Consider the following 11597-nt stretch of genomic DNA (forward strand, 5'->3'; position numbering starts at 1 on the left):
GTTCAGAAGTTGTTCCACCACTGTAAAAGGCCGCCTCGAAAACAGAGCGAACTGAGGAATCTCCAATGCCCGGCATTTAGTTGGGTATACCAGAAACCTTCTCGTCTCCGCTGTGCCTATTCTTGGCAGATTTGTTGCCGGGTGGCCAAGCCCGCGCAGGAGAAATTATGGACGACAATATAGTGTTGTACAGCACTAGTCGAGGTATGCGGGGTTGAATTCCCCGGCCAGAAGATAATCCTCATTTTGCTGGGACCAGTAAGAAGAAGATATTAGCAACAGGGCATGATTGCATCGGCGAGCCAAGAGGTCCCCTCTGGGCCCTGCATGATTCCGCCTGAGCCCTATTCGTGCAAATGAGATTGGCCGTCTTGGGTGCTGCAGAAGGCCCCTCGTACCATAGCAATCAATATCCTCCGCGATACGAACAGGTACCCGAGCAGTATAAATCGGGCTATTTCAATTTTTGATAACCTTGAGATTCGTCTTTCAGAGGTACCTCAATCTCCCAGCTTACCCTCACCATGAAGCTCACCCATCTCCTCGTCGTGGCCTCCCCAGCCATGGCCAAGTCCTATCTCTCCTGGATGGCCGACTCCTGGATCCTCAACAACCGCGAACACGAAGAAGCATACTGGTACGGCCGCGCAACAGTCTACGAAGGTTACGAAGCGGCCTACTCACTCTACGGCAATGAGACGTTGCTGGACTGGTACAAGTCGCAAATCGAAGATACAGTTGTCGCACCGGACGGGTCCCTCGTCGACTTCAACGAAACCTACTACTCGCTCGACGACTACCGTATCGGGAACAACATCCTGTACTGGTACGAGCGCACGGGGGAAGAAAAGTACCGACTTGCCGCGGATCGCATCCGCGCGATGCTGGACCGGCACCCGCGCACGCCCACGGGTGGGTTCTGGCATCGAGAGCCGGTCTATCCGAATCAAATGTGGTTGGATGGGATCTTCATGGCGGATGTGTTTTATGCGAAATGGACGGCGCTGTTTGATGCTAAAAATCTCACGGCGTGGGAGGATATTGTGCTGCAGTGGGATAAGATTGAGGAGGTTACAAGGGATAAACCTACCGGTCTTTTGGTCCACGGCTTCGACGAGAGCAAAACGGCTATCTGGGCTGATCCAGTCACTGGGGCTTCGCCGCTTGTCTGGAATAGAGCTGTCGGATGGTACTTTGTCTCCTTGATTGAGATCCTGGATATCTATCCTAAGCATCTCCCTGGGTACAAGCGGCTGCTAGGATACTACAAACGACTTGCGAAGGGTATTCTCCGTACCCAGGACCCCGAGACACATGGTTGGTACCTCATCTTGAGTGAGGAGTATATTGGTGCAGAAGGCAACTACTTTGAGAGCTCGGCGGCTGCGATGTTCACCTATGGCTGGCTGGCCGGTTTGCGAAAGGGCTACCTTGATGAACGGACCTACGCCAGGCCGGCCGCGAGAGCGTACAACCATCTCATTGACGACTTTGTCACATATCATAAGAATGGAACATTAACTTGGGAAGACACTGTCCAGGTTGGCTCGTTGAATAGTAACGCCACCTTCGAAGTATGTTTCTTCTCCATGTTCACGGTTCAGCTTGCTAACAATCAATACCAGTATTACACAAGCATCCCTGTCGTTCCGAATGACACCAGAGGTGTTGGACCTTTCTTGCTGGCCTCGTATGAGTGGGAGCTTCGCAAGAAGCGTTCGTGAAGATGGCTAGTTGAAGTTCCATGCCGAGCATAGGAGGCGCTCTGCATCGTGGAGGACGGCGATTTGGCCCTGCTAAATATAGCGACAAAATGGATTTGCAGACTAATTGAAGCCATAATATCTCCTTTGCGAGATTTCAAGACTACGGAGTTTCCCATAGAAGATGCAAGTCTTGATGTGACTATAGTGAAGTTCGAGGTCATGGGTACAGTCTCGTAGATTGAGAGACCGAGTATAGGCTCCGCGTATTGTCGAGCCATGGATACCTCAAAGGACATTCGGCAGACAGCACAGGCTAGACAGTCAGAGGCGAACAGGCGAAATATCTAGTAGACCGCTGACTGGATGGACAGAGAATGCGCAGGCACTTCAGAGGAGAGTAGGTGGCGGCGTTGCAGGAGTGTAGGTTAAATTGCAGGACTGTAGGTTACTAGTAGCCTTCATCGCGGCACTTGAGCCATTGTTGTGGACGTAAAGTCCAAGGGTTGGCCATGATTAGATGTAAAGGATTGCGACGGTGGGTGAATTTGTCGACCCTCACTAAAGGACGTCATTTTGTGGGTTCCGCATGACTCAGTAGCTAGTATATGCGGAGATTCAGATCCCCGTGAGTTGCGTTTTACGTCTTGATTGCGATTTATCAGAGAGTCATTTGGCGGCTGCAGGAACACGAGGTATAAGACTTATATTTAGCCCATCTATCACAACTCACCTTGGTAGGAGTGCAGAAATACGAAAAGCTTGGATTCCATTTCTATATATGCTACGGGATGCAATCGTTTCTCCAAGGGCGCAATGTCTGCATATTTAGTGTGGTAGAGAAAGAACGCAAGCAAATCCTGAAGGTTGCTCGTTGCATGCCAAGTTGGAGGGTTCTGGATTGTTGCTGCGGATAGAGGGGGAAGTTGAGAGCAACTGCAAAATAACTCGCATTCTGGACTCCATTTGGAGCCTTGACCGGGTCGGGAATGCCTTTTTTATTCCTGCTTTCGACAGACCCTGTCTATTGGTTAATCTTCCTCCATGACTGCGCTCTAGCGTTCTTTCCCTGGGGTCAAGGTGTAGCGGCAGCCTGTGCATTCGTAAGACTCGAAACTCTGTCGAATTCTCGAAAGGCCGAGGATAATGCACGTTGAGGCACTCACCTATTCCTTTCAACATAATCCGTAATGGTTGTATATTAGGGCTACCGGCCCTGCTCTCCCGAAATAATCCAGGCCACACCAGCCTAGTACAGCACCGCTACTCAGTTGACAACGTCGGCCGAACCCATGAGTTGAGAAGACGACAGAGAATGGTCAGGCGTCCGACCTCTATCAACTATAACCTGACCTTCTCCGAAGGATGCCGGATTGCATTCTGGTATAGAGTTTATTGATAAGCAGACAGGAACGGCAGTAAGAGCCATGAGTGGAACACTGGAAAGACTCAGGAACAGCGACCGCCACTTGTTCCCTTTCTCCACAGCCGAGGTCCAGTATGAGTCCACATGGCGACAGTTTCGTTATTTATATCCCTTCTGCCCCTCTCCCCCTCTTTGTTCCGCACTTCTCCATCATCCTACCCCTCTCACTCACCATGGCCCAAGTCCATGGACACTGCGACCAACGCTTCAGCGCCCTCCGCGATGTCTTCGCCGACCACCTAAAATCCGGCAAAGAAATCGGCGCCTCCGTCTGCATCACCGTCAACGGTGAAACCGCCGTCGATCTCTGGGGCGGATACGCAACCCCCGATCTCAGCCAGCCCTGGACCCGCGATACAATCGCCCCCGTCTGGTCCATCAGCAAAACAATCTCCGCCCTCTCTGTCCTCCTACTCGTCGACCGCGGCCAACTACACCTGGACGATCCCGTGGCAAAGTACTGGCCCGCCTTCGACACAGACGATAAGCGCGCTGTGAAAGTCAAGCACTTCCTCTCGCACACTGCTGGTCTCCCCGGGTGGGACCCGCCCATCTCTATCTCAACCCTGTTAGACGAACAGCCCCTTGCGACGGAGAAACTCGTCGCCCAAACGCCCTGGTGGGAGCCTGGAACAGCCTCAGGGTACCACCTCGTCTCGCAAGGCCTTCTAATCGGCGAACTGGTGAAGCGCGTCTCAGGCAAACCGCTCCCCCAATTCGTCGCCGATGAATTCGCAACCCCCCTGAGCGCAGACTTCCACCTCGGTCTGCAAGACGAGAAAGAATGGGGCCGCATCGCTGAACTCACTACGCCCACCTCCGCACTCCCGCCCGGCTTTCTGGACCACGCACCGGACAAAAACCACCCCATGGCCATCGCCATCCGCGCCATGCGCGGCGTGCGGATGGATGCTTCGCACGCGGGGACCCCCGCCTTCCGGAGATGCGGGATCGGGTCGATGGGTGGTCTCTCCAACGCGCGGGGGTTCAACAAGATCCTGGAAATAATCACAAACAGAGGCACAATAAACGGCCACCAATACCTCAAACCCTCAACAATTGACCTGATCTTCGAAAAACAAGCGGAAGGCCCGGACCTCGTTCTCGGTCTCCCGCTCAAAATGGGAATGGGCTTCGGATTGGACAATAAGAGCGTTGACTGGTTGCCGGAGGGGAAAGTGTGCTTCTGGGGCGGGTATGGCGGCTCTCTGGCTATTATGGATCTTGAGCGCGGTGTGACGTTCACGTACGCGATGAATCGCATGGCGACTGGAACGTTGGGGAATTCGTGTGCGGAGGCCTATGTTAGGGCTCTTTATCATATTTTGAATGAGGAGGGGAGGGCGAGTTTGTAGGGTGTCGGCCTCAAGCTCAGAGATAATGAATTGCATTGCATAATGACAACATAGTAAGCTAAAATTAACAGGCCTCCTGATTTACATACTGAAAGGGCGTAAATGCCTTTAGACAAGACAACATAATGGGCCTTTCAGTACATACCCCTCTGGCAATATGAAACGTATAATAACATCCTGTGCATGTGGCGTCTTGCCAAGGTATAGACAATTTCCAGAGTGACAGTCGTAAATCTATCACGCCGCCAACGCTTCTCTTACAAGGCGGGCGTTGTCATATTGCTCGCTATATACCTCCTAAACTTAGCCCACGACTCTGTGTCCTCCGGGGCCGCCGGAAGAAGCTGCGACATACGGATTGTAAGCTTGCGGGTACGGCAGTCGAGCTCGGCAATTATGATTCTGGCGTGCAGGGGAGCCATCACTGAGAAGAGCATGCACTAGTTGCAGAGTGTATTATTAGTCACTAGGGGTTGGATTGTGAAAACGAGGGAGGGGCGGCGGTCGAGAAGCGGACATACAGGCAGAACAGGATGGTTATTATCGTAGTCCTTATCTATCAGCCGGGTGCAGTATAAAGCAAGGATCGTAAGCAGTTCAGACCGCATCAGCTGCGCTGAAAGCCCGCGTGCAGTGTTGTAGACGCCGATCTTGGTGTGCGGCTTGTCTTTGCGGTTGTCGGTCGTAATCCAGCAAATCCCACACTCGGGATCCTGGTCTCTGCAAAGATGTTTCTGGAAGTCCTCGTCAAAGGATGCTCTATCGTGTACAGAGCAACTGTTAGCTTTATCCACGCGATCAGCCCGTGCCTACATACTCGATCACATCATACACTCCATCCCCCTTCCCGGTTCCCGTCTTCTTGAGTGCTTCTATATACCACATAACGGAGCAAAGTGCAGTTTTTGCTAGCGGATTTCTTGTCTTCGCATGCTCTGTTCGGAGGTCGGTCTTGCTGTTTATTAATGGCCCCGGTGGGTAATCCAACTTTTGGTCAGATATCCATTGCCCCGGCAAAGGAACGAAATAATCACCGGGAGGCTTTGGTGATTCATTTCCGTCCTTGCTCCTCGCAGCAGCTGGTGCCTTCTCCATTCTTCGGTCTTGCTTGGGTTTTCCATCCTGAGTAGCGGCAGGCAAAATCGTCTTCTCTTGCTGCTGAACGGGCCTTTTCGCCTCAGTGAGGTTCGATGAGGCTGGTTTCTCGTCTTTATCGTTCACTGTTTTCGTTGTCCTTTGCCCGCAAGTTGCTTCTTCGCCGCTCGAGGGGTTTTCTCTATCGCTCTCATCCTCTAACGAGAGCGTCTCCATGTGCACATCAACGGGCAAATGGAGAACAAATTTCGGATCCAACTCGACATTTTCGTAACCCTTAACCTTGTCAAAGGTCTTGCGTAGCTTACTCAAGGCCTTGTCCTGCCTAGAAACTTCAGTGGCTTGAACGAAGCCAAATGTCAGGCGTGATATCACATTGCGCAGCGTCATTGTGTATAGAAACCAGGGGAGCTGGTACAGAGGCGGCAATCAGAAGAGGTGAATGAAGGTACGGAGAGAGTTAAGGTAGTTGGACTTCCTTCGTTAGACTACCGCAATGTATTTCCGTAGCAGAGGCGGGTGGTATCGACGTCACCCCCCAACCAAACGATGTCCATTGAATGTCGGCTGTGTGCGTGGGAACCAAAACCCTGGTTGGTGTCAATACTGGCCCGGAAGTCTTCGATAACAGTCATTAACTATGTCTCAAGGGATAAAAAGCTAACTCTGAAACCTGGAATCGCCAGTTACATTCCGTCTCACACATCGGGAGACAACTGCGGAACCTCTAAACAAGCGTAAAGCCCACTGGCCCGGGCTCTGCTACTAAGCAGAAACTTTTGAGCATCCATCGCATTCCGACCTAACAAGCGGGGATCTTGAGAATGCCGGGTACCGATAACTTTTCGTGGGGAGAATACTAGGGGGAATGAGCTTGACATGAATTTCCCCCTAAATATGGAAGCGTAAGATTTGAAGATGTTCATGAGGATGTTGAGGATGTCAAGGATTGTCGATCGATGCTTTCAAACGTGTGATGCTGCTCCCTACGCTCCTTCCTGAACCACGTGGTTGAGCAGGCCAAAGTGCAGGTTCTCCTGGAACGACTCGGCATAGATGGGTTCCCCAACACGAGGAATGCAATAAAGCTCCCTTGGTAGTGGTGAAATCTCAAAGACCTCTTTAATGACAGTTTGTTTGGCGAGGGGACAGAGAAAGGCGACACGGGAAATCGGGTCAAGCAAGCGAAGGATTTAAATATCTAGGGCGATGGGGTCTAAGAAGATAGGAAATATCAGATCGAGCCTGCCCCGTCCTGTCACTGAACCTTCACTACCCTTCTGGGTAGGAGGCCTCGATAGCACCACGCTGTTCTTGAATAGCTTAGTTCTCTATGCGCCAGTAATTGCCATGTCTCCGCTTATACAGCTCCTCAAGTTATAGGCCCTCTCACTCATATCTTTGTCCCAGAGGACGAGTCATTTTCCAATCGCCCTATTCAAGGACCCTACTGCCGACGTAGACATCTCGGTTACGCCAGTCATCGACCTGACGGTATCGCCAATCTCTTACACAGCCTATCAATCCTCTCATCGTCCCAAGAGGCATCGGAATTCAAATATACCCATGTCTTCTGCTGTCTAGCCAAATGAGCCAGATGCAGCACGGTGTTAGGGCCAGTATCCATACTATGAATATCAACTGCAGCTCCACGATCGAGAAGAGCCTCAATGGTTTCCCAGTTACCGATTGCTGCCGCCCAGTGAAGTGGCGTTCGGCCGGTGTTGTTCAGCACATTAATATCTGCGCCAGCGCCGAGCAACGCAATAACATTCTCCGCAGCGCCTGTCGACGCTGCCGAGTGCAATGGTACACTACCATTCAGAGCATCATGTTTATGTTAACGCCTGGCTTGCTAAGAATGAGCGTGACCGGCTTGGATGTTTGCGAGGCCGCAGCAATATGGAGGGCAGTGAATCCTTCGGCGTCTTGTACATTTGGATCAGCCCCTGCGTTAAAAAGCAAACTAAGCATTGCCAGGTTGTCTGTTTCCGCCGCCAGTACAAGGGGGAAGGTTCGGTTGTCCATGTCCCAAAGCGACCCTCGTTGATTGAGATTGACGCCTTTGGTAATCAGCTTTTCGACCAGGGAAACTTCCTTGTTCCACACCGCGTATAGCAGAGGTGTACCAACTGTGTCAGGAGTAGATGGCGTTACCATGGCGCCGTGCTGTATCAGTAAGTCGATGATCTCGTCCGTCCCGAACCTAGCTGCGAGTGTCAAAGGTGTCTCAGATACGGGATTCCTTTGCAGCACCTCACGCCGCCCAATAAACACAGGTATTAAACAATCAGGAAATTCAGCTGCTCCTGTTTGCTGAGAGCTATTAACATCGGCACTAAGCTCAACCAAGGTGTCTACCGCCTGGGAGTGCCTGGCGCAGATGGCAACATGGAGTGGCAAGATATCTCCAGCGGATGGATTGAGCTCAGGCTGTAGGCCATGGTCCAGCAAGTATTTGATGATTGACGGCGATCCCCCACGGGCCGCGAGCGCTAGCATCGAAGGGTATTTCTCTGTATTTGGACTGTTAGGGTCTGCACCTAGCGTCAGTCCGTGGTTGAAGACCTCCTCGTCACCCCTTTTTGCCGCCTCACGCAGAACACCGTGTGTATCCGCCCCATGTTCAAGAAGCAGATCGATTAGATCTGTTCTTTGAATAGAACAGGCCGTTGCCAGAGGCGAGTGTAGATTTATATCCGCGCCGGATTCGATGAGTAACTTGGCCACCTCGACGTTACCCCCTTTTACTGCCCAGCCCAGGGGAGAGCCATTATCCAAGGCATTGTCATTGGGGTCAGCACTGCGGCATAGGAGCTCGCGAACCATATCCAGATGACCCCAATACGCTGCAGAGGCCAGTGGCTTGGCGATACCCTTACAGCTCAGAACGCCATCTCGGAAAGCGCTGCTTTCTGGGTCTGCGCCCTCTTCCAGATACTGTCGGACAGTCTGTTTGTCTCCAGCCATGGCAGCGAAGCCGAGCCCTTCGTCTTTCTGAACCCCGCATGGAAGCAGCTCCCTAAGTATTTCAACGTATTTATGAGTTGCAGCCGTCCGTTGAGCAGCATCAATGCCACTTCAAAATCCCACCGCAAATTCCGAGGCCAGCGGATCCCCGCGCTGCCCCTCGATGACTTTCTCAGACCGGAGCAACGCCTTCACAATGTCAATACGCCCACTCTTGACGGCAGCAACTAGTGCCGACGGTGGCATTCCTTTCAATTCATGATAGTCTTCTGCATCGTGTCTGAGGAGCAGCTCACACATCTCGAGGTGTCCATTAACTACAGACAGATATAGAGGGTCTGCTCGGACGAAAAAATCCCCTTTTTGGCATATTAACCAGTGCTCCAGCTTCCATCAATGCTTCAGCAACACCCATATGGCCCTTGCTCGCCGCGGCTGAAAGGGCTGTGTAGAGAGCACCGCCTTTCGCATTGACATCAACATTCTGTTCGATCAGTAGTCTCACTACATCCAGGTGGCCGTTGAACGCGGCAGCCTGTAAAGGGCAGCCATAAAGACCGCTAGACTCAATGGGTGACAACCCTTTGGCAATAAGCTTCTGGACCAACTGTGCCAGCCCGCAATAAGCGGCACAGTACAGCGCAGTGTAATGGAAACTGCTGTCAGAGGCCTCTCCTACCCAAGGCCTGTCAATATTCGCTATTTGCATCCCCAGTTTGAAAAATGGCTGTTCATCATCAAAGAGATCCTGCAGGAGCGCCTGCAAGCCAAACCCCTGCCAATTAGCTTTCGCTATGTCCTTTGCTTCACCCAGAAATGCCCTGCGTAGCTAGCAAGTGGGTTCCAGTCACCGTCTGGACATGACCGCACAGCGTGATGAAAGAGACTGACGCTGGCCTTGGCCAGGAGAAGATTGGATGAGTCCTTGTCCATAAAGAACACAGCGCTTGGCCCTTCCTTGGTGACTTCCGATGTAAGAAACTCTCGAACAGTGAAGTGCGCCAACTTTATGAATAGCTTCCGCTTGCCAGTGGCGCCTTGATCCTCACTCTGGAATGTTGTCACTAGGGTCGAACAAGAGTCGATAAACCCTTCTGGATCAAATGGCTCCAGCTTGGAATCATAAAACAGCACCTCCAGCGAGTCAACCCGGACAGCCATGGCGTGTGTCACTTCTGCAATAGAGAGCTAGAGACCTGGAAGTATAGTGGGTCTTGAAATGACAGCCTGGCACCTACTCACTGGTCGTAGAGCAAAGGTCACCCATAATAGAAGATTCTTTACTGATTCTCTGGTGGAATCCTCAAATCTGTCGAGCACCCTGTTATAGTATTCCTCTAATGACACAGGCAGGCGGTTGAGAGCGCTCGTCACTGCATGCGGCGTTTTACATCGTCCTAATTCCTGTAATTGGCAGTCTAGCCAGCGGAACCTGCAATAAGCTTAACAGCGACTTTTTATACCTTTTCAGCCGGATACTTACGACCCGTGAGCCTGAGCGAGCAGAAACGTTTCGGTGGTCCGCTTCAGAGAACTGGTCATCGTGCAAACCTTCGCTGGGTAGATAGCTCGTGCCGTAATGCTGTCTGCATATCATGGCTTGTTGATGTCATATCAATCCTTACAGTGCTAACAGTCAGCTGCTCAAACTCCGCGCGAAGCTGCTCGAGATCTCGGCTGAACACGGCAACATGCACCTTCCCTGGCGGGCAGGATTTGACTACTCCCTTGATGAGTCGAGCCATATCCGAAATGCTAACTTGTGAGTACTCGTCGCATTCATCGATTCCGCCGAAGACAAGGTATGTGGACCCTGAATCGTTCAGCACCTTGTGTAGTACTTTCTGCCATCCTCCAAAGGGCCACTCTACTGATGGGAGAGGTCCTCCCTGGTCGACAAGCTGCCGGATCAGAGCTCTGCACACAGAGTCGATGTCCGTAGCTCTTTCCTCGGATGCGTCCACAAAGAAGTAGCACACGCTGGATCTTTCCGCAGCGCAGTGGTGTCGTAGTTCGTTGATTAACCGTGAACTAATCGAACATTCGTCAATCACACTCAAATTGGCTCCAATGAGCTGACATACCACAGGACAGTTTTACCACTCCCGGCTATTTGAAACACAATCGTTAGCAAACGCCATTATCTCCTCGTTGGCGCATCGACTTACCATTTCCTTTCACCCACAAAGGTCCACGGCAATTTGTCTTCCACTCTTTGTACTGGGTTGAGTATAACAACCATTCACCTGTCCCAGGAGCGCATTTTCGGTACTCCGATTGAAACTTGTTCAGTTGATTGCAGCCATCAAGCTCCTCCAGTAGCTTCCTGCGTCGGGAACCTGTACCGGTCAACAACTGCTGTAACAATCTCAGGCTGGCCTACTCTTCTCCAAAGCTTCCTTGCTAACGATCAGCTCATTCACCTTCTTCTCCATACCGGGCAGCAACCTACTACTGCCCAGTATCTCAACAGTATTCTGCCTAGACAAGGATCAGCACTCTGAGATCCATTTATCTCCATGGGTCCCACGTGTTATCAGCAGCCAACGCCAGCTGCATAGAGTTTTTAATCGACCCAAGGGCCTGCAAGTGCTTCTCCACTTCCACCCGCTTCAAAGGCCACACCAAATCCCTCTTAAATGTTGACAACTTCCCCGTCTTCAGCCGCTTCTTCAGCTCCTGGAGCTCAATCAGCGCGTTTGGAAACGGTCCATTCTTCATATTCATCGCCTCAAGTGCCGGTAGCGCTGATCCCTTATCCGCGTCGGCAACCTTTATGGGTTGTTGCGCGATAGTCCCAAAACTGGAGATCTCATCTAGGATGCGTGATATATCCTGCGGTGCATCTCTAACACCGGCATGATAGTCGTAGCACGCGAATACCAGTTTACCGCATACTTGTACTATGGCAATGAGCGTACCGACGAGGCCGATGGGTTCAACCATCTTGCCTCTCGGGATAGTGTTGAGTATGTATGTCTGACTTAGGTTAAGTGTGCGGACGAGCTGGTGAGATATAGCATGTTGAGTGCGGGGCAGAAAGACGAC

General features: G+C 51.7%; 4 protein-coding genes across 4 annotated transcripts; 2 read left to right on the forward strand and 2 right to left on the reverse strand.

Moving 5' to 3' along the window:
• Positions 1-563: 563 nt before the first annotated feature.
• Positions 564-1724, forward strand: BDV17DRAFT_284303 (glycoside hydrolase family 88/105 protein; the record flags this gene model as incomplete). Its single annotated transcript, XM_073760512.1, has 2 exons — positions 564-1574; positions 1626-1724. The coding sequence occupies 2 exons, from the start codon at positions 564-566 to the stop codon at positions 1722-1724; spliced, it is 1110 nt and encodes a 369-aa protein (XP_073611819.1).
• Positions 1725-3267: 1543 nt separating this feature from the next.
• Positions 3268-4674, forward strand: BDV17DRAFT_273194 (serine hydrolase domain-containing protein). The gene has a single exon (XM_073758999.1). The coding sequence runs from the start codon at positions 3303-3305 to the stop codon at positions 4482-4484; it is 1182 nt and encodes a 393-aa protein (XP_073611820.1). The 5' UTR covers positions 3268-3302; the 3' UTR covers positions 4485-4674.
• Positions 4613-6123, reverse strand: BDV17DRAFT_198971 (uncharacterized protein). Its single transcript, XM_073755237.1, has 3 exons — positions 5302-6123; positions 5006-5243; positions 4613-4924 (listed from the first exon to the last, which is right to left on the reverse strand). The coding sequence occupies exons 1-3, from the start codon at positions 5967-5969 to the stop codon at positions 4742-4744; spliced, it is 1089 nt and encodes a 362-aa protein (XP_073611821.1). The 5' UTR covers positions 5970-6123; the 3' UTR covers positions 4613-4741.
• Positions 6124-7400: 1277 nt separating this feature from the next.
• On the reverse strand, positions 7401-11495 carry BDV17DRAFT_300730 (ankyrin repeat-containing domain protein; the record flags this gene model as incomplete). Its single annotated transcript, XM_073764121.1, has 12 exons — positions 7401-7789; positions 7868-8597; positions 8673-8849; positions 8926-9353; positions 9401-9737; positions 9792-9981; positions 10033-10100; positions 10175-10580; positions 10634-10658; positions 10718-10888; positions 10933-11030; positions 11080-11495. The coding sequence occupies 12 exons, from the start codon at positions 11493-11495 to the stop codon at positions 7401-7403; spliced, it is 3435 nt and encodes a 1144-aa protein (XP_073611822.1).
• Positions 11496-11597: the final 102 nt, after the last annotated feature.

This window comes from Aspergillus undulatus (assembly GCF_047715775.1).
Source record: "Aspergillus undulatus strain CBS 261.88 unplaced genomic scaffold BDV17scaffold_60, whole genome shotgun sequence".
Classification (NCBI taxonomy): Eukaryota; Fungi; Ascomycota; class Eurotiomycetes; order Eurotiales; family Aspergillaceae; genus Aspergillus; species Aspergillus undulatus.